Source organism: Helianthus annuus, chromosome 3 (assembly GCF_002127325.2).
Source record: "Helianthus annuus cultivar XRQ/B chromosome 3, HanXRQr2.0-SUNRISE, whole genome shotgun sequence".
In the NCBI taxonomy this organism is placed as follows: domain Eukaryota; kingdom Viridiplantae; phylum Streptophyta; class Magnoliopsida; order Asterales; family Asteraceae; genus Helianthus; species Helianthus annuus.
Window position 1 is genome coordinate 49,085,663 of NC_035435.2, and position 21,389 is coordinate 49,107,051.

General features: G+C 38.6%; 1 protein-coding gene across 1 annotated transcript; it reads left to right on the forward strand.

The window, feature by feature from the left end:
* The first annotated feature begins 9,774 nt into the window (after positions 1-9,774).
* LOC110866743 (FK506-binding protein 5-like) lies at positions 9,775-15,027 on the forward strand. Its single transcript, XM_035988020.1, has 3 exons — positions 9,775-9,813; positions 10,342-11,679; positions 14,791-15,027. Exons 1-3 carry the CDS (start codon positions 9,775-9,777, stop codon positions 15,025-15,027), a joined length of 1,614 nt encoding a protein of 537 aa, XP_035843913.1.
* The last annotated feature ends 6,362 nt before the right edge of the window (positions 15,028-21,389 follow it).

Sequence of the window (21,389 nt, forward strand, 5' to 3'; positions counted from 1 at the left end):
GTACTTCCTATATATAAATGTTTGTATAATATTACCTATCGTTGCATTATTTAAATCATTTTAGTATAGACATGTTACCTTTTTCACAAATAACATATTCTTCACAAAGACATTGTTTTACAAAGAAACTTATCTTATACAAACCCATTTTTACTCTCCTTTAACCTTACATTTTATTTATACATATCATCTGATCTTATTGTTTCTCATATGATTTACAAGACTAAACAATTTACAAGGTTCATGACTGACTGTTATTAAACGTTCTCTTTAAACTCAAGTCATGAATCCCATTTTCACAAAACCTATGTATCTCACAGGCATTTTTATGCTGACGTACCTACTTTCACATGTGTTTTCAGGAGCTATCGCTTAGGATGACGATTGTGACATTAGGGCGGACCTGTGCCTTAGAGACATAAAACAAAGATAGACTGGTTTAATTATGTTATGAACTCTTTATTTCCTGTTTAAAGACAATGTAATACGCTTGTTTGATAAATAAAATGTAACTTTAATTTCCATGGTTATGAAACAATTAATTCTGTCCCAACACTCCCCGACGTTTCCGCCGCGGTTGCATGTTATACGCGGTCGGGGTGTGACAGCTTTGGTACTTTCAACAACTTATGCAGCATTTCTTTGATTTCTACAACAGAAGTATCTAGTTTTTCAACTCTGGCCGTTAATTCCTGGTACTTTAAACCATCACCCAACTGAATGGGATCATCTGATTTCCCACTAACAGTGGTTGTATCAGTGGTTGATACAGGGAGTGTACTCCAAGCATTAACCACTGATGCCCCTTTTTCTTGGTATTGGGGACTTCTTCCTTCAGCACTTGATAACCTTTTGATAGTACCAGTGGTTAAAATAAACTCACCAGTGGTTAGCAGAGGTGCTATGGATGGAATTGCCTCCAAGGAAGTCTTATTGATGTAACCACTGTCCAAGTGTAAACCAGTGGGTTCAACACTTGTAGTGGCTGCTTCACTTGGAATACCACCAAGGGTTACTTGTAACTCAAGGGGTGTAACCTCCTCAGGTTATGTTGGTGGGTTAGCAAACACTGATACATTAGGCCCAGTCATTTGTTGAGGCATATTCTCATGGACATGTGATTGAGAAAGACTGGTTTGTGCCTGGTTCAAATCAATTGCATCCAATAAAATCTTTGTATTTGGTAGAATTGTGGATGTGAGGTTAGGTATAGAAAGAGAATTTGCCCCGGGCATTGGACTGTGGATGATGGAAGCAAGTGATTCTAGAGCATCATATTGTGGTGTCCCTATTTGTACAACCTATTCTTTTTGAGAAGAAGCAGGAGGATTTTCAGCCATGGGTTGAGATATTTCTACCAACTGCTGTGAGGAAGTAGCAACAGTGGTTTCTTGTGACTTTTGTGCTGTCACTGGCAGTTGCTCTGGTATCTCATCCTCCAGAGTTGCCTTTTTGGTAGGTTTGGGGGGTTTTTGAATTTTCTTTTGTTTTGGCTTTTAGGGAATTTTAGGTGTGGGTTTCAAAGCAGTTCTTCTGCTGCTTTGATCACCTTGAGCAGTGGGCTCAGCAGCAGATACCTGAGGAGCAGTGTTTGCTGCTAAAATCTGCTCAGGCACCTCTGCTTGTGTTTTGCAAGGTGTTGACATTCTTGTAATTGTTTCAGCAGTTAAGCTATTTATTTGAAAGAATCACCTTGGTTTATTGTAGAAATATCATCCTTAAATATCATCCTTACTAAATTTCTTTTCAAAATAATAACTTAGAAATCTTGGAAATAGTAAGAATGATTTTATTTCAACATTTTTAACCAGATCATTAAAGATTTCCTGGGAATAATTAAAATTTTCTTCTTGAAGAATAGCATATCCCAGATTTTGTATCTTTAATGGTATTTCATTAAAAGCAATGGTTTTGTTTGAAACACACATTAGGAGGGTTTGAAATAAAAATCTTGTTGCAAGAGGGAAGAAACCTTTTTGTAAGGTATCCCTCTTCATCATTGTGTATGCATACCCTCTTTCAAGAAAGTCAATGTTTAACTCGTTTTTAGAGAAGAATGTTTTACCTTGTTGATCATCGAGCCGAATGACTTCCGAGATGTATTGTGGTGTGATTTTGACTGCTTTAGAGAAGAGTTAATGGTAGTGACAGTGTCACCTTGTTTTTCAAGGGTTGCATTTTTCCAAAACTCTCTTTGGGTCGTCAAATAAATTGGTGCATCTACTGTTAACAAAGTTTTGTACTTTGAAGCAGTGATCATATCGAGGACGGAATCGAAAGCATCTGTGGTGTTGGGTTTTGTGAGAAGACCAAGAAGATTGTGAGAGGGTTTGTGTGGAATTTCTGTGGGTTTAGCCTTTTGAGAGGCTTTTTTTGAGGATGATTTTGTGGTGGATTTTGCGGAAGACTTCGATTTGGTCATTTTTGAAGAAGACGATCGAAGAAATTTTACGAAGGAATTTGATGAAATGTGATGAAAACTGCTTTGAGAAGAGAATTTTTAAGCATTCAATTCGACAGTAGAACCCTGTTTGGGGATTTGAAAGGGGGTTTTATGGAGAAAAAGTGAATGCTGACGTGGCAGCGGTTACAAAGGGTCTGACCACTATGTACTGTCCACATGCCATCCCCTGATGAAGCGAAGGACAGTACTTTTATGAAAACTACTGATGAAGGCAGAGGTTGCAACGGTAATGAGGACAGTGGATGATTTTTACTATTAGTGGATAGTACATCAGTGGATACAACACTGATTTTGAACAACAGTGCTTATCAAAGGAATAAGGGAACAGGGGATGACTTTTAGCAGTGGACAGACTTTTGAAGTAGATCAGACTTTTGAACTCATCAGTGGTTATGGCAAACTTTTAAGGATTTAATGAAAAATTCGTTTTTAGCTATTTTTAAGGATGGATTTTTGATTTTCTGAAAACATTTTAAAGGTTTTGTTCATAGAAAAACAGGATTTTGCCTTTTATTCCATGTTTAGCATGCCAATCCTAGAGATCAAGCTTTCAAAGGTGGATGTGTCTAATGCTTTGGTCAACACATCTGCCAGCTGATCCTTAGTTGGAACATGATGCAGAGAAATCAAACTTTTTCATAGCAATCCCTAACAAAGTGATGTCTGATGTCAATGTGTTTGGTGGTTGAATGAGAAACTGGATTTTTGATGATATTTTCTGCTGCCTGGCTGTCCAACATGAGTGGTGTTTTCAAGGCAGTGATAGCAAAATCCAGCAACTAATTTTGAAGGCAAAGCAGTTGGGCTGTACAGCCTGCAGCAGCTATATATTCTGCCTCAGCAGTGGATGTGGAAACAGCTGCTTGCTTTTTGCTTTGCCAAGATACCAAGCAATTGCCTAGGAATTGGCACCCTCCTGAAGTGGACTTCCTTATTTTGTCACATCCAGCAAAGTCACTATCTGAGAAACCTGAAAGCTCAATTTTACCATCAGCTGGATACTAGATACCAAGTGTGGGAGCACCTTTGAGGTATCTGAATATCCTTTTTACAGCAATAAGGTTTGACTTTCTAGGGGCTGATTGGGATCTTGCACAGACACATGTTGCAAACATGATGTCTGGTCAAGATGCAGTTAGGTACAATAAAGACCCAATCATGCTTCTATATAAGTTCTGATCAACCAATTCATCCTTCTCATCAGACATGACTAATTTATTGGTTGCAATGGGTGTACTGCATGGCTTACAATCACCCATATCAAATTTCTTTAAGAGTTCTTTGGCATATTTGCCTTGATGGCTAAAAGTACCATTTTGCAGTTGTTTTACTTGGAGACCAAGAAAACACTGGAGTTCACCCATTGCACTCATTTCAAACTCATCTGTCATGAGTTGCCTAAACTCTTCACACATTTTGTTACATGTGCTTCCAAAGATGATCTCATCCATATAAATTTGGACAATCATCAAATCCTTCCCTCTCCATTTTAAAAACAGTGTTTTATCAATTCTTCCTCTAGTGAAACCAATGGAGAGTAGAAAGGTGGAAATAGTTTCATACCAGGCTCTTGGTGCTTGTTTCAGGCCATACAAAGCTTTATTTAGCTTGTAGACATGACCTGGATTAAATGGATCCTCAAAGCCTAGAGGTTCATAAATATAAACCTCTTCTTGAATCTTACCATAGAGGACTGCACGTTTAATGTCCATTTGATACACCTTGATGTTGTGGTTGACAACAAAGGCCAGAAATAATCTGATAGCTTCAAGTCTTGCTATAGGGGCAAATGTTTCATCATAGTCAATGCCCTCTTCTTGTCTGTAACCTTGAACCACAAGCCTGGCTTTATTCTTGACAACAATGCCCCTTTCATTAGTTTTGTTTTTGAAGACCCACTTTGTGCCAATAGGACTTACACCCTTTGGTAGTGATACAAGCTCCCATACTTGTTGTCTTTTAAACTGTTGGAGCTCCTCTTGCATGGCTTCTACCCAGCTATTGTCTTTCAGTGCCTCTTAGTACTTGACTGGCTGATGGAGAGATAGAAAACCAGCAAAAGACAAATATTTTGGGATTGACTTCTTGTGAGCACCCCTTCATTGATGTTGCCAATAATTTGGTCTGGTGGATGAGATTTCAAGAAGATCAACTCTCCTTGGTATGGAACAATGGCATTAAGTGGTGAAGGCTACAGATATGAATCATCTGAGCTAGCCACTGCTGGTGACTGATAATCCAGCAGTGGCTTCAAAAGGTGGTGGAATAGGAGGTAATGGTGAGGACACATGCTGACTTTGATCCACTATTTGATGGCTTTTGTCAGTAGTGTTTGATGATGAGGAAACAGTGGTTAAAGCGCTACTTTGGTCAACAACTGTTGAGGTAGCAGTGGTTGAGCTTTGACAACTGTTTTGAACACCTGCTGCTCTTCCCATTGTGGCAGACTTTTGTTGAGGAATGATGATCTCATACCCATAGTCTGGTGATGAATTCTCAGATGGACCTGCACTGTTAGTCTTGATAGTAGTATTTTCAAAAGTGAATTTATCAAGATCAAACAAATCTGCAGGATTTGTTGGGATTTTCAGTGATGAAAGTTCATTGAACTTTACATTCAAAGTCTCTTCCACTGTTTTGGTCCTTGTGTTAAACACTTTGTAGGCCTTAGCAGTGGTTGAGTATCCCAGGTGATAACCACAATCAATTTTAGCTGCAAACTTTGAGGTAGAATCTTTTAAGTTTAAAATGAAGCATGGGCAGCCAAAAACTTTGAAATATGAGATTATTGGCTTTATTTTATACAGCAGTTCATAGGCAGTCTTTCGATGCCCGGGGTTGATTAAAACTCTGTTTTGGACATAGCGAGCAGTGTTTACTGCCTCTGCCCAAAAAGTTAATGGCAAACCTGAATCTGCAAGCATGGTTCTAGCAGCCTCAATCAAAGTTATGTTCTTCCTTTCAACAACCCCATTTTGTTCTGGTGTCCTTAGAATGCTACACTGCCTCACAATTCCCTTTGACACACAGAAATCATCCAACTCCTTGTTCCTGAACTCTATGCCATTGTCACTCCTGAAGATTTTTACTGGAAGGTCAAACTGCTTTTCAACCTGTTTCACAAAGTCTTGCAGAATGCCTACAGTCTCATCTTTTGAGTGCAAAAAGTAAGTTCATGTAAACCTAGACAAGTCATCAACAATAACCAAACATTATCTCTTTTTCTTTAGACTCATGACTTTAACTGGGCCAAACAAATCCATATGAAGCATTTGCAAACATTTGGTTGTTTTGGACTCATCAATGGATTTGTAGGAGCTTTTACGTCGTTTTCCTTTTAGACAGGAAACACAATGCTCAGGACAGGTGAACAGTTTTTGAGGTAAACCTCTTACTAACCCCTGTTTTGAAATGGCAGTGATTGTCTTAAGATTTGTGTGCCCCAATCTTCTGTGCCATAGTTCTGTCTCTTTGTTTGATGCAGCTGAGAACAGACATGCATTAGTTCTGGGGCACTCTTTTGACATGTCAACAACATAAACATTGCCACTTCTTTGAGCAACAAGTTTAGTTTTACCATTTTTGATTATTGCTTCAATCTTTTCAACCATTTCTGGTCCAAAAATCCTACAACAATCCTTTTTGAAGAATGAGCCATACCCCTTGTCACTCATTTGTGACACACTCAGGAGGTTGAATTTTAAATTGTCTATAAGATTGACATTTTCAAATTTTACATTACCAGGTTTCACTGTACCAGACCCCAGAACTTTCCCTTTACTATTATTGCCAAAGGATATATCACCCCCTCCATGAGTTTTGAAGTCTTGAAGAAGGGCTTTACATCCTGTCATGTGCCTGGAGCCTCCACTATCTACATACCAAAGACTATCTAAGCATGTAGAAGCTCCCTGCACATGAAATAAAAGGATTAGTTCATTAAGGTCTCCAAAGCCAATAAGGCTTTGGATGGGGTCTCAATAGTGTCTGGGATGGTGGCAGATGCATGGACAGTGGTTAGCTCAGGGGTTTAAACATTTTTGGGAATGTTTTTCTCTAACCACTGTTGGGGGTCTTGGCCAATCACATGTTGATAACCAAAAGGATGCCTGTTCACTCTTGGTTTAGAGGGCTTTTTGTAAGCCTCATAAACATGTGGTATCCTTTGGTATGATGGTTGTCCTTTACCTCTTCTGAATTGATTGGCAGGAGGTGCATCAGTCACTTGAACATCTCTTTGATGTTTGGTTTAGCTGTTTTGTGACAGTTGTTTGGACTGGGACAAACAGTGGTTGTTTCTTGGTGAATTTGATAGATGATGCTGGTGAACTTAAGGATGTTTTTGCAGTGTACTCATTCTTTTTCTCATCAAAGTTTTTGAGATACACACATTCCTTAGCTTTGTGGTTATTTTTACCACAGATGGTGCAGCTTTCAGCAGTTACAGTGACACTTGTTTTGTTTAGATCATATGCTTTTAGATGAAAACAATCTTTTGTTAGGTGATTCCTCTTTTCACAAAAATCACAAAACAGGTTTTTAATCTTTTCTCTTTTCTTTCTCTTCTCAGTTTCCTTAGCAACAGAGTTTTGAACCACTGTTGGGATATCTTTGATAGGAATAACCTTTGCTTTTGGAGCTTTTACACCATCAGTGGTTGTGAAATCCATTGGTTTGATGTTTTCAAGGATGTCACACTCATTAGACCATGTGGGTTTAAATTGATATTTCTCAATCTCCTCAAAAGTTGAGGATCCCACAGATCTTTCCAGAGTAATTTTGTTACCAAGTTTGTCAGTTATTTTAACCTCATGGTCATCCTTGTTTATGGGAATAACTTCAATAATGGTTTGAACAGATTCTTTAGAAGCATTGTTTTTAATTTCATCATGTATTCTAAAACCAACACCAAATTTCACATTGCTCTTAATCTGTTTTTCAAGCATGACCTTATAACCTTTGCAAGACTCCACCCATTTTTCACAAGTGATTTGGGTGGATTCCAACTCCTTTTTACAAACTTGGTATTTTTTACCATAGTTTGGAGGTGAGTCTTGTTTATGCTTTGCTCTTCTTTGAGACTGCTGATTTCTTTATCTTTTTCAGCCAATTTGTTTTTAAGTTCTTTTAATGACTTTTCAAATTTGACTTCATCAGATAATACTTTATCCCTAAGGTTTTCATTTACCTCTTTAATGTTAGCAAATGCAATTATGCATTTGTCTGAACACAGTTTTTCAAGAACATGTGGTGATACCTTAGCAGCAGCCATCATGGCACAATTACATTGATGATCACCTTCTTCATCAGCTCTCCCTTCTTCCTCACCAGCTTTCTTCACTTCTTCTTTCTCTTTGTCTTCTTTGGACCAAGAATCCGACAGTGGTTCAATCAGGGTTTCTGAATTTCCTCCCAGCAGTAGTTCATCAGCAACTGCAGTAACCACTGCTTCAGCAACTTCTTCCACTGTTTCAGCACTTAGCTGTTCACCTTCAGTTTCTACCCCTTCTAGTATTGACTCTAATGCTATCAAACAAAATTCATCATCAAAAGTATCATTAGAAGCATAGAAAGCAAAATTTTCATCACCAAGTTCATCAGGCATGCTGCTCCAATCAACAAAGCCTTATGTGAAAAAGCTTTGCTGATCTGGTTGTACCACTGTTGGAGCAGCTTATTGAGTTGCAACAGGTTGCACTTGTGCCTGAGGAACAGCGGCTTGAACATACTGAATTTGTGGAACAGTGGTTTGAACATAATGCACAAGCACAGGGGTTGCAGCATAGTGAGCAGTGTTAACAAGTGCTGTAGGGGTATATTGGGTATAGTGCACAGTGCTTTGTTGTTGTGGTCTAGGGTTTGAGATAGGATGAGTAATTATTGGACCAGTGGTTAGACTCCTGCATTCCCTAGCAAAATAACCTAGCCTATTGAACTTGTAGCACTTAATTTTTCACTTATCCAACCCCATCTTTAAATTCCCATGAAGCCCTGGGAATTTTCTCCCTGTTCTTTTGTAGAATTTGCTTGTTCTAACAATAAGCAAAGCCAATTGATGCAAAATGTCCATCTCTTCTAAGTCAGTGGGATCAAAATTTTGCAAATCATTGAGTTCAAAACATAGATTATTTGACATCTGGTTTTCACAATTTGCAGTGAAAGCATAATTTGCAGAGTGAGGATCAGAGTTGTTAAAACTAGCAGTTATGTCAATAAAATGATCAAAACTCTGATCCTTACTGCTGCTACCAGATTCTTCCTGACCAAAAAGAGCTGTGCTGCCAAATGAATAATCATCAGCAACATTACCAGACTCTTGCAACTTCCTTTTCTGGTTTAACTCCCTTTCATAGGTCAGGAGTCTGCCATGGAGTTGGGTCAGGGTCAGATCTTTGAACTCAGCTGAATTTCTAGTGATAAAAGCAATTCTGTCCCATTTTTCAGGTAGTGATCTAAGAAACCTGCTATTTTGAGTTGCATTTGGAAATGTAACTTTAACAAGCCTTAATTCACTAATGAGACAGCTAAAACGTTCAAACTGTTGGGTTAATGATTCACCCTTGATGTGACAAAATGTTTCATATTTCTGATTTAGAATTTCCCTGTTGTTTTCAATAACCTCTTCTGTCCCCCAAATTATTCCTTCAATGCATCCCATAATTCTTTGGCACTGTTACAATGTAACAGCCCAGCATAGATTTCATTGGGTAATGCAGATGCTATGATGCTAAATGCTTTGGCATCGAGTTCGAACATTTGAAAGTCAGTTTCAGTATAATTTTCAGTTGGTTTTGGTACGAACTTCTTTGCATCCTCAGCACTTGGCACCATAGGAACATGGGGACCAAAAACAACAGACCTCCAACATCCAGTATTCTGTTGAGCAAGGATGTGACCCATCCTTCTCTCCCAGATGTTGTATTCATTACGTTTAAGCATGGGTGGTTTGAAAAGAGAGCCAATGTTATTCTTATCATCTTGCGATTGTGACGTCATCCTGGTTGTTTTACAGGCACTGATTAATCAACTTTGATGGTGATTAAACCTTGCTCTGTTTTTCAATAAAACGAACAAACTATCATTATCAACGATTGCGAGCTGAACTATTTATGTCAAAATGATTGTTAAATCAAATTTGACTGTCCAAGCTCTGATACCAATTGTTAGGATCTAAGTTTGGTTTTGATTGTGTTTTACGTTTGAATTAATATGAAGATGAATGAGTTGTGCAGCGGAATTAAGATGGAAGCAAACTTTTCACAATCAAATAGGAGAATTGCTTTTAACATACAAGTTTAACATTGAACCGAATGATTGAATTTAATTTCAACGACGATTACAATTTGCAAGTATGCAACAAACTCCCCCTCAGCCTGAGCTCACAGTATTTGTTCGTGCAGGAAGAAGATAGTGAAAGAGCTAATAGAACAGTATAGAGCACTGTTCTATTTATAGGCACGAGCAAACCACTGAAGCATCTAAGATGACGTCACCATGAAAGTGACATCTAACCTCCTAACAAATTCTAACCTCAGATCTATACAACCTCTGCTATGCTAACTACTGTGATTACATTTCATTACATAAAGACATCTAAACTACTGCTGCATCCTTCCACTGATGTGAACCCAGCAGTACTTGTCATGATCAGCAGAGCTTGACTCAAGGCAGTAGATTGAACAGCAGAGCTTTAGTCTATCATCAGTCTTTTACTTGATCAGCAGTTTGTAGGTCAGTAGTTTGTACGATCAGTAGATAGGAGGTCAGCAGATGTTGAAACCACTTTCAAGGGGAGAGACTTGTGTACATAATATCTGCTTATCCTGGATCCACTGACCTGGTCCAGTTTTGGCTTTAATTATCTGTTCCTCTGATAGGGTTTAATCCCAACACGTATCAAGTCTGTTGAAGCTAAAAATTCATCTTTGTTGAAAAAGGTTGAAGCTGATCAAGCCGAAATAGATATTCTTAAAGTTCGAATAGCTGAATTGGAAGAAGAAAAGACTCGAAGAGATGAGCAGAATGAGTACTTTAAGTTGAAAAACAAAGAGTTAGAAGCCAAGAATGCTAAGAAAGAACATGAAGATTATATGTTAAAGAAAGTGATTGTAGACTTGATTGGTAAATCAATTGAACAAAGATTTGAAGAGAAAGAACTTGAAGAAGTAAGAGCAAGACGTAAAGCTGAAATGAAAAATAAGGGTAAAGGTGTTCCAGTTAAAGGTGTTGTTCAAGTAACTGAAAGGGCAATTGTTCCGACAAAAGTTCCTGAATCGTCTATTCTAGATCCTTATCCCATAACTTCAGTATCTGGTGAGATTAATGACAATGATGAAGATGATGAAGAAGACGAAGATGATAATCTGAAAGATGTTGCAGATGAAGTGTATTCTGTTCATAGTGATGATGATGATGATGGTAATGATGATGATGATCAAGGTACTTCGGGTATCAAAGTGTGTGAAGCATCAAATGAAGAGAATATTGATGATTATCTTCAAGATGATGCAAATGAAGAATCTAAAAATGCAGGAGGAGAGGGGGAGCATGATGATGCTGAAAAAGTTGATGAGAATGTTGATAAGGGTACAAGTTTAATTCTACGTCTTGAACACGATGTAGAAGAAGGAGAGATCTTGCATACTTATACTCGAGCTGAAATCGTTAAGATGATGGTCATTGAAGAAAGTGACTTTAACTTCGATTTTGAAGAAGAGTTGAACAAGTTTGATATCAATCAGCAACCTGAATATCAGTACAAGTACGTTGAAGAAGCTGATAACTATGACAAAGTGGAAATAGAAGAGTGGAGTGAAGATGATCAGTCTGAGAATGTTAACGTTGATACTTCTAGTTTTCCAACTCTTGCTGAGTTTTTCAGTCAAGAAAATGAGGATGAATTGAGAAGAAAAGTGGCAGAAAGTGTTAAAAATAAAAGTTTTCAAGAAATGTCGAAAGAAGAACAACGCGAAGAAAGAAAGAAGTGGTTCAGGAAGGATACAGAAAGAAAATTCAAAAGACCACTGCAGTATTACAGAAGTGATAAGGATGTTTCTTTGGGTAATATCATAAGTTGGGGTTATTTGCCACAAGTCAACGCTTATGCAATCAGAAGAGAATTTGGCGTTCAGTATTTCAAGTATATTCAAGATATAATGTCTCTGCCTTGGTGGGATGTTGAAGAGTTGCCCAAAGTCAGAACGTTATCATATCCGGTCAGAGTTCATGATATGCCTACATGGGACTTGATGAAATTTGAAGCTTTCAAAGAATTTCGTCACTGAAAGCCACATTATCCGAAGAAAGTCAAAAAGACGGATCCTGTTACAGGCATTGAAGAAACAATTCTCCAGATCAAGAAGCCCAGGGTTATAAAGAATATTCCATTGCCGAAGATGGAACAGAATTTTCACGAAGGGTTTGTATGTTGGGTTTAGAGCTGCATGACAACCGAAGAAGTGATAGTTTACAAAGTTGGGAATGAAAGCAGATACATTCATCTGTACGATCCAATGTGGATTGTGAATTGTTCTGTGAAGGATATCGAGTGTTTGTGTGGCACCTGAGGAAAATCCCCAACAATCTTGATGTATCACTTCACCTTTCTGTGCTTACTTGTCAAATTTCGGGACGAAATTTCTTTCAAGATGTGGATGATGTGACAACTCGAATCCCTAAGGTTAGCGTTATTTAAACTCCACAATCTTTCGCGCTGGATTACACGTGTACATAACTAGATATTTATGTGTGCATATTAACTGCACACGAAGTCGTTAAACGTGTTACATGTATTAAACGTTTTACAAGTATTAAACGTGTTATGTGTATTAATCGTGTTATACATGTGTTGAATTACTTATGTCGCATTGCCGTATTTGTACGTACGTGGAAGAGTAAATAATGTAGTGTCGTCTAGTCTCTCGCTTGGGCCGAACTAGAATCTAGTTATACACTTGGGCCGCGACACACTTCTTTTCGAGCCGTGATGCATGTATTAGATCACACACTTTGAACCTCTAGCTTATTCTTTGAACCCATCGGCCCACACTTGTTGATTAAGCCCAAACCATTTTGGGTTTCGTATACAAGAGAGATAGGAGGGGCACGTAAACGGTGATTTGGAAGTTGAACAAACCCTAGCCTATTCCCTTGAGTCGGAAATCAGCGACTGGAGACCCCCTCCCCCACCCCCTTTTGTTGTCGAAGCCCCTTCTCGTGGAGACCAACCTTTGCGTCTTGCGAGTATCAACCTTATGGTTAGTCAGTCATGCATATGTTAGTTCATTTCTTGTTTCAGGTGATCATTTACATGTTAATAACCATATAGTCATTGCATATTAATGTTCTTGTGGATCGAAGGTTAGGGTTAATAATATTGATAATTGAAGTGTTATTACATGATTGATGTTTGTTATTACGTATGGTTGATGTGCCTGATTGCTCCTGTTTATGTCCGATGCATGGCCGATAGGCATGATGATCGATGATGTGCTTAATATTAATAAACAATGTTGTGTGACTGTTGGGCCAAGTATAAGTTGATTTCAGTTCATGCAAATTAGAAGAAAAGTTGAATTGTGTTAGGTTTGCATAACAAAGAAAGTTGCTGACAAAAATTAATGACAAGTCAATCTAGTTGAATGTGGCACATGATTTCTGAACCGACATAATGATTAGGATGTGTGAGTTGTGACATGTGATTGGACCGAAAGTGTTGATCATAATCATGAATCGGTGATCAAAGAATTCATATGATAACATGGTTATAGTTGTGATGATGAACCGGTTTATATTTGTTGAGAAGTTAGAGGTATTTTGTTATTTGTTTTTTGGATTGTTAGTTACCTATTAATTAATAAGTTACTGTTAATATTAAAAAAAAGATACACGGGCTGGACTGAATTATAACCGGGTCACTCTAGAGCATTATGTTGGGCCGGTTAGGATATTTGGGTTGGAACAATTGCCATTGTGGACTGCACAATTAATAACGGTTGTCTACTGGGCCGCACAAGGGGTGTTGGGCCGGGGGAACTTAAAGGGTGTCGCACAATTATTTGGGCCTTCGGGCTATGTTAAAAGTAAACTAGTATTAACACTAAGTTAGGTTATAAATGGAACTTGTAAGTTTGTACAACTCTAGTTAGTGGGCCGTTACATGTTAACTGATTGGGTCCTATCTCTTTGTGATGGGCGAACTAATTACAAATGATGGAATGAAACTTGCGTGCACGGCCCTAACTTGCAATGTGAATGTGTGCCGGTATTGATATTTGCTACAACTTGTGTGATAGTACAAACTATGCTTGTTATGATATACGTGATGATTATATGTATGATAGTTATTGCTTAAGCAATACGTGTGACTAGATACGTGAATTGTGAATTCATGAAACTGACTGTCTCTGGTAACCATGATAGGATTTGATTGATCAACTGTTTAACGAGCGTTTAATTTAACCGAGCAAACCAAAGGTGAGTTCATCTCTCTTGAGCATGCGTCCTGGTGGTTGGGACAGTTTTTGGGTATCCCAGGGAGTGATAGGTTTTGGGAAACTTGTTTGGGTATTCCTGAAAGGAATACGTCCTGTTATAAATCAGTAATGTTGGATAATATACTCATCCTATCACCTTTAAAGTCACTTCGTGTTGTTTGGTTACCTGAGAGGTAACATGGTATTAGTTGGTAGCGCTACTTAGGTTTGGCAACCTCACCCCGTACCTGGGAGGACGGGTGCTGAACTAATGACCTAGTCATGACCAATGATTTTATAAGAGCATTTGAGAAAGGGCAATGTAAATCAGAAGCCGTCTTGTATTCAGGATATTATCAACATTAAATACAATGGATTAACCAAACACTTGGTAACCAACATTTTCGTAAAACTATGAACTCACCAGCGTTGTCTGATACACTTGTTGCATGCTCGCAGGTCGTTAGATATCTTGGATTTGGAAACTTGCTGTCTGGAGTAGCTGGAGTGGTCATGGGTTGACTGGAGGGACTCATGAGATTGATTATTGCTATTATACATTGGGTTTGAACAATTTAACTTTGGTTTACTATATGCTTCCGCTGGATATGTTGGTTTTCATTTAAACTTGTTGATGACATTTTTCATTAATAATTGGGGATTTTATTTATAAACTTGAATGGGTTCAATGTAATTAGTGGCTCGTTGTTGGTACGTCACACGCCTATCAAGGACATTCCCTAGGTGGTATTTTGGGGGTGTGACAGTTTGTTTATGAACAAGATTGGGTTTAAAGCTGAAGATAAAGATCAAGCTCTGCAGTTTCAGAAAGTTGCTATAATTTGATTTCAGAAAGGTATAAATTCTGAAAATATGTGGTTATCAATGTGGAGAAAGATTGAAAAGGAAGAGTTTATGAAAGCTGAGAAGGAGAGAAAAGAGCGAGAAGAAAAGGATAGGATTGCTAGATTTACATGTGTGCAAAGACTAGCTGAGGAAGAAAAGAAAGCTGCGAAAGAGAAGGAACAACTCAGGAAAGCGTTATTGAGAAAGCCGAAGCAAAGAGAAGAGTTTTTCAAGTCTTTGTGAAAGAATGTTTTGAAGACAGGCTGACTGAAGACTACGGCAATATCCAAGGGGGAGTTTGTTGGTGCATAATATCTATCGCCTGCGTCATCAGTCTATGTCGTGTCAAATAGTATGTAATAGTTGAAAAAGTTAAGTTTTATATGTCTTATAGTCCAGGTCGCACGAACTGACATGTATAGGTCAAGTCGCACAAACTGGATGTTGCCAGTTCGTGCGAAGTGGGCTGGTTAACTCGTGCGAACTGGTGGTCCTATAAATAGGTGAGTAATTGTCACACCCCGACCACGTTAAAACAACAAACCGTGGCGGAAACGTCGGGGAGTGTTGCAACAGAATTATTGTTCCACAACCATGGTAACCAAATGTTTCGTTTTATTGAATTATTAAGTAATGTACATTGTCTTTAAATCAAAACAAACAAACTACATATTGTTTATAACTGTTTTTAAGTCACTAAGGCCTCATCCAGGTCCTATGTGACACAAGCTTCCTAGCAAGCAACATCAAGCAATACCACCTGAAACATATGTAAAAATAAAGTCAGCAAAGAAATCCTGGCGAGTACATAGGTTTTATGGGAGTATCGGATTCATGGCTCGTTTATATGTTGCAGTACCTCGTTAGACTACAAGAGTCAAAATACAAACCTCGTTTTGAAAAGTGTATTGCAACATAGTTAACCAACTCAAATCGAATTGATTATAGTTTATAAAATCTCGTAGCCATGATTCTTAACCCAAAAACATTTGTTTTAATAATCCAAATCGTATAACATCTCGTAAAACTCGTTAATAAAACTCGTATGGTTTATATCATTTCGAAAACCTTGTTGCGTGATATCGTTTCAAATCGTATCCCAAGTGAACTAAATAATGATACGTAATGTAATATGATAGAAGCAGTTATATATAAGATGTACCAGCGGCGTATCTACCATGATTCTATCATACTACACCCGTCCCATTATCTAATCACTACTCAAACCAATCGTTTATCCAATCGTTTAATTCGTTTAAATCGTCTCAAATCATTTAATTCGTCCCAAAATCATATTCGTGTTAATAGTGAAACTACTTTTGGTCGTCTCGCTAATAACATTCAAACCTTTGTGACTCGACTACCTCGTTTCTCGTATTAACAAACCACCAAAGGGTAAGTTAATAATCACAGATTTGGTCGTTGCCTACATAACCCCCACACATAACCATGGGTGTAGTCTGATAACGGGATTTGTCAGATCCTATGGTACCATAACCTAATACTGGTCGGCTTGATCAGAGCTAATGAATGTCATTCGTTATGTAATTACAACCAACAAGTCTTGTTCACATTATTGAAATCCTTATTAGTTTTGTATAAACCATCTTAATTGTTTATGAAAACATCGTTTAAACCTCGAAATCGTTTTGTACATATGAATCACCCCAAAACAATTGAAAACAATAAAATAGGGGAACTATGTACTCACATTGAAGTGCAAAGTATCCTCAATCTAAAGAACTCAACAAGCTCAATCAAACCAAGGAAACTCAGGCAGCACCTAATAATCGAATCACTAGTCAAATAATAGACGCCTAAACATCGGGAGATCGGATAGGATGAGGTCTTGTAAACCAAATGAGTGTTGGAACTCATGTGATATGGTTTAACAAAGCCTACACCCTAGGTTGAAACCTAACCTAAGTGCTTTCGACCCATTGCGACCCATTAAGGTAGCTTATGCTACTTTAACGCGTCGTGCACGCAAACGCGTGTTCGAGACGTCTAACTAGTCCTATGACAAGTATTATATGCCTAAATATGTTTAAATAAGTTGCATAAACAGTTTAGGTGACAAAAGTTAGGTTACATATGCTTTAAGTCCAATTATGCATGAAAAGGGCATTTTGGTAATTTACCTAAGGCATATAATCTACCTATCATACAACTACTTAAACCCGGTGACCATAAGGTATAACCTCGGAAGGTTATTCCCTATGCAACTATGGTCACTAAACATGCTTGGTCGGATCCTAAAGATCGACTAAACGGGTCGAGTTCGAAAGTCTAAGCGGCGGTTTAGACCGCTTGACTTACGACTCTAAACAAGCACTAAACTAAAAGTGACGAGCTAAGCATGCTAAAACATGCTTAACTAAGTTAGAAAACAGGTTTTGATATCAAAACAAAGTGTTTTGATACCTAGAGTAGTTTGGTTGCAAAATACACTTAAATGCACATTTTGACCGAAACTACGACTCGTCACTACACCTAGTCAACGTGGTAATCAGTGGGTATGGTCACTAAGGACTATAACCAACGTGATTACGCTCCCGTTGCAAAGTTCAAACGAACTTCTCATTGACCATCTCGTGGTTAAAGCTGAAAGTCAAACAAAGTTTGACTTAAAGAACGAAAGAGGACTTACAAAGGGTCCAAAAAGATTTGGTTCCAAGTATTCTCAGGTAGGTAGTGAAATATCACAACCACTTAGAGAAATCTCAGACCAAATGTGCAGAAAATGGAATGGGGACATGGCTTTATATAGTTTTTGTAAAACCATTAGGATCATTTCTTGGAGAGGAGGGCATGATCCAAGCCATACAAGTGTCAAGGAAGGATTGGGGGACTTGGAGAACACACAAACCAGTCCATAGCATTGAAAACCAGAGATCAAAACCAGCAAAAACGAGCAAAATGACCAAATTCAATGTTTCTGTACTGTGACACTGACGCGGGGCGTAAGAGTAAGGCTTGGCTTACGCGGGCCGCCTGGCCAACTTTGGCAGATTGACAATTTCAGTCCCTGCAGCTTAGAAACATGCATTTCGGCTCATTTTTTACACGTTTAAGCCCCGTTAACCTCATTTCAAGGCTCTAAAATGAAGTTAAAGTATTGGGAACTCAAAACTTGCTCAAAAATATCTCGGATGTCGGTTCGTTTGGTCGTACGCTCGCGTTGTTCGGTTAATTACGACGGAAGTCGTAACGAACGCAAAAACGATCCAAATTAAGCGACGAATGGAATTTTTGTATGCCGATCATTAAAATAAAAATATTTTAGTGTGTACAAAAATTTTGGATGTCCAGATGTGATCAGAACGTAAGATATGCGCGAAAAAGCAAACTTACGTCGTTTTTGACACTTTTAGTCCCTGTAAGATCAATTAAGCATGTTTTCGCACACCGAACCCCTTAAAGATTATTTATAAGCTATGTTTAGGTTATTTATCGTATGTTTAGCTTATGATCAAGTTCCGTACTATTCGACATCACACGAATCGGTATAGTTTCGCAGTTTGACAGAAATAGTCTCTGCGATCGAACAAACTTGTTTTCAACACACCAAACCATCCAAAACTTATTTCTAATTTATGTGGAGGTTATTTAAGGTATGTTAATCCTATTTCACTATCTCAGAGTGTTTGTCGCGTTAAACTGATTGCATTTACGCACCAGTTTGCGTATAACCTTCCAGAAAGCGATTTAGAGCTTGAAATCGAATCGAATCGAATTGTAAAATCACCAAACACAAATACACATATAATAACACCAAAACACATTGTATTATTGATAATTAACATTGTTTTGCATTGTTCATCAAGTAAAGAGCACAGTTGTCACAGTCTCCCCTACTTTAGGAAATTTCGTCCCGAAATTTTAACTAGAGGAAACTTGTGAGAACAATTGCGGATATTTCTCCTTCATTTGGTCCTCACGTTCCCAAGTAAACTCTGGGCCACGTTTGGACTCCCAATGAACTTTGACTAATTTAATCCATTTGTTCTTTAACTGTTTGAATGTACGGTCCACTATCTCCACAGGTTTCTCGACAAAGTGCATCGTTTCATCGATTTGGATCTCGTCGAGAGGAATGTGAAGATCAACGTCAGCTAAACACTTTCGCAAATTAGACACGTGAAAAGTCGGATGAATATTACCAAGCTCTGGAGGTAGCTCTAATCGATAGGCAACCTTTCCAACTCTTTCAACAATCTTAAATGGTCCAACATATCGTGGTGCAAGTTTTCCTTTCCTTCCAAATCTCACCACTCCCTTCCAAGGTGACACCTTGAGTAGGACATGGTCCCCGACTTGAAATTCTAGGGGCTTGCGTCGTAAATACGCATAACTCTTTTGACGACTTCCAGCTGTCACAAGATTATCGTGAATTTTCTTGATTTTGTCTGTTGTTTCCAGAACGAGTTCAGGTCCAGTAAGATGAGCTTCACCGGTCTCGTTCCAACAGACAGGTGAACGACATTTTCGACCGTAAAGAGCTTCAAATGGTGCCATTATTGATGCTAGCATGATAACTATTGTTGTAAGAGAACTCGATCATTGGCAGATGAGTGTCCCAATTACTACCAAAGTCTATCACGCATGCTCTAAGCATATCCTCCAAAGTTTGAATCGTCCTCTCGGATTATCCATCTGTTTGGGGATGATAAGCAGTGCTTAGATTAAGTTTGGTTCGCATAGCAGATTGCATGGTTCTCCAAAAATGAGATGAAAATCGAGCATCACGATCGGAAATGATATCCAAAGGAACACCATGTCGTGATACAATCTCATCAACATAAATCTTTGCAAGTTTATCAGCAGATAGATCCTCGCGAATCGCAATAAAATGAGCTGACTTCGTTAATCGATCGATGACAACCCAAATAGCATCGTGACCTTTAAATGTACACGGTAATTTAGTGATGAGATCCATAGCAATGTTCTCCCACTTCCAAACCGGTATCTCTGGTTGTACAAGCAAACCAGAAGGTCGTTGATGTTCAGCCTTGACTTTGAGACAAGTTAGGAATTTCGATACATACAAGGAAACATCTTTCTTCATACCAGGCCACCAAAACTTTGTACGAAGATCCTTGTACATTTTATAAGCACCATGATGGATGGAATATCGAGACTTATGAGATTCGTCCATCACTAAAGTGCGAAGATCGTCTTGTTTCGGAACCCACAAACGATCCTTGAAATAAAGCAAACCATCGTCTTTCGCTTCGAGTTTAAGCTCAAGCTGACGTGGCAATTCCTCACTTATCAAATTTTGTGAAACACAAAATTGCTGAGCTTGAAGAATACGAGTTTGAAGATCAGATAGAGTTTGAACTGAATGAAGCTTAACTTGCTCTTTTCGACTTAGCGCATCAGCTACGACATTCGCCTTACCAGGATGGTAGCGAATCTCGCAATCGTAGTCACTCAAGAGTTCAACCCAACGTCGTTGCCTCATGTTCAACTCCTTTTGATTAAGAATATGCTGGAGACTTTTGTGGTCTGTGAAAACCATACACTTTGTGCGATAAAGATAGTGTCTACAGATTTTGAGAGCAAAGACTACAGCGCCTAACTCAAGATCATGAGTCGTGTAGTTCTTCTCGTGAACTTTCAATTGTCTAGACGCGTATGCTATAACTTTGCCTCGTTGCATGAGAACAAAACCAAGGCCTAAGTTGGATGCATCGCAGTAGACAACGAAATCATCACTTCCTTCGGGCAAAGATAGAACAAGAGCATCACAAAGTCTCTGTTTCAGCGTTTGGAACGCTTTTTCTTGCTTGGGTCCCCACTCAAAAGGCTTATTCTTCTGAGTCAAAGCAGTGAGTGGAACTGCAATCTTTGAGAAATATGCAATAAAACGATGGTAATACCCAGCTAGTCCAAGAAAAGAACGAACTTCTGTGGGTGTCGTAGATGTATTCCAATCCTTAATAGCAGCTATTTTGCAAGGATCCACATGAATACCCTGCTCGTTGACTATATGTCCCAAGAACTGAACTTCTTTAAGCTAGAATTCACACTTGGAGAATTTAGCAAAAAGTTGTTCCTTCTTTAGGAGTTTGAGAGTCAAACGAAGGTGTTGCTCGTGATCGGCTCGAGACTTCGAGTAAATGAGAATGTCGTCGATGAACACAATGATGAACTTGTCTAAATAAGGTTTACAGACCCTATTCATTAAGTCCATGAAAATAGCTGGAGCATTCGTCAGACCAAAAGGCATGACAGTAAACTCATAGTGTCCATATCTCGTGCGGAGAGCAGTTTTGGGAATATCTTCTTCGAATACACGAAGCTGATGATACCCAGAACGCAGATCGATCTTGGAAAAACAGGTAGCACCTTGTAGCTGATCAAAGAGATCCTCGATTCGAGGTAGGGGATATCGATTCTTGATGGTAAGCTTGTAAAGCTCACGATAATCGATACACATTCGAAAAGATCCATCTTTCTTTTTCACAAAGAGGACAGGAGCTCCCCAAGGTGAATAACTCGGACGGATGAATCCTTTATCAGACAACTCTTGAAGCTATTTCGATAATTCTTGCATCTCAGATGGTGCAAGACGATAAGGTGCTTTCGCAATCGGGTTA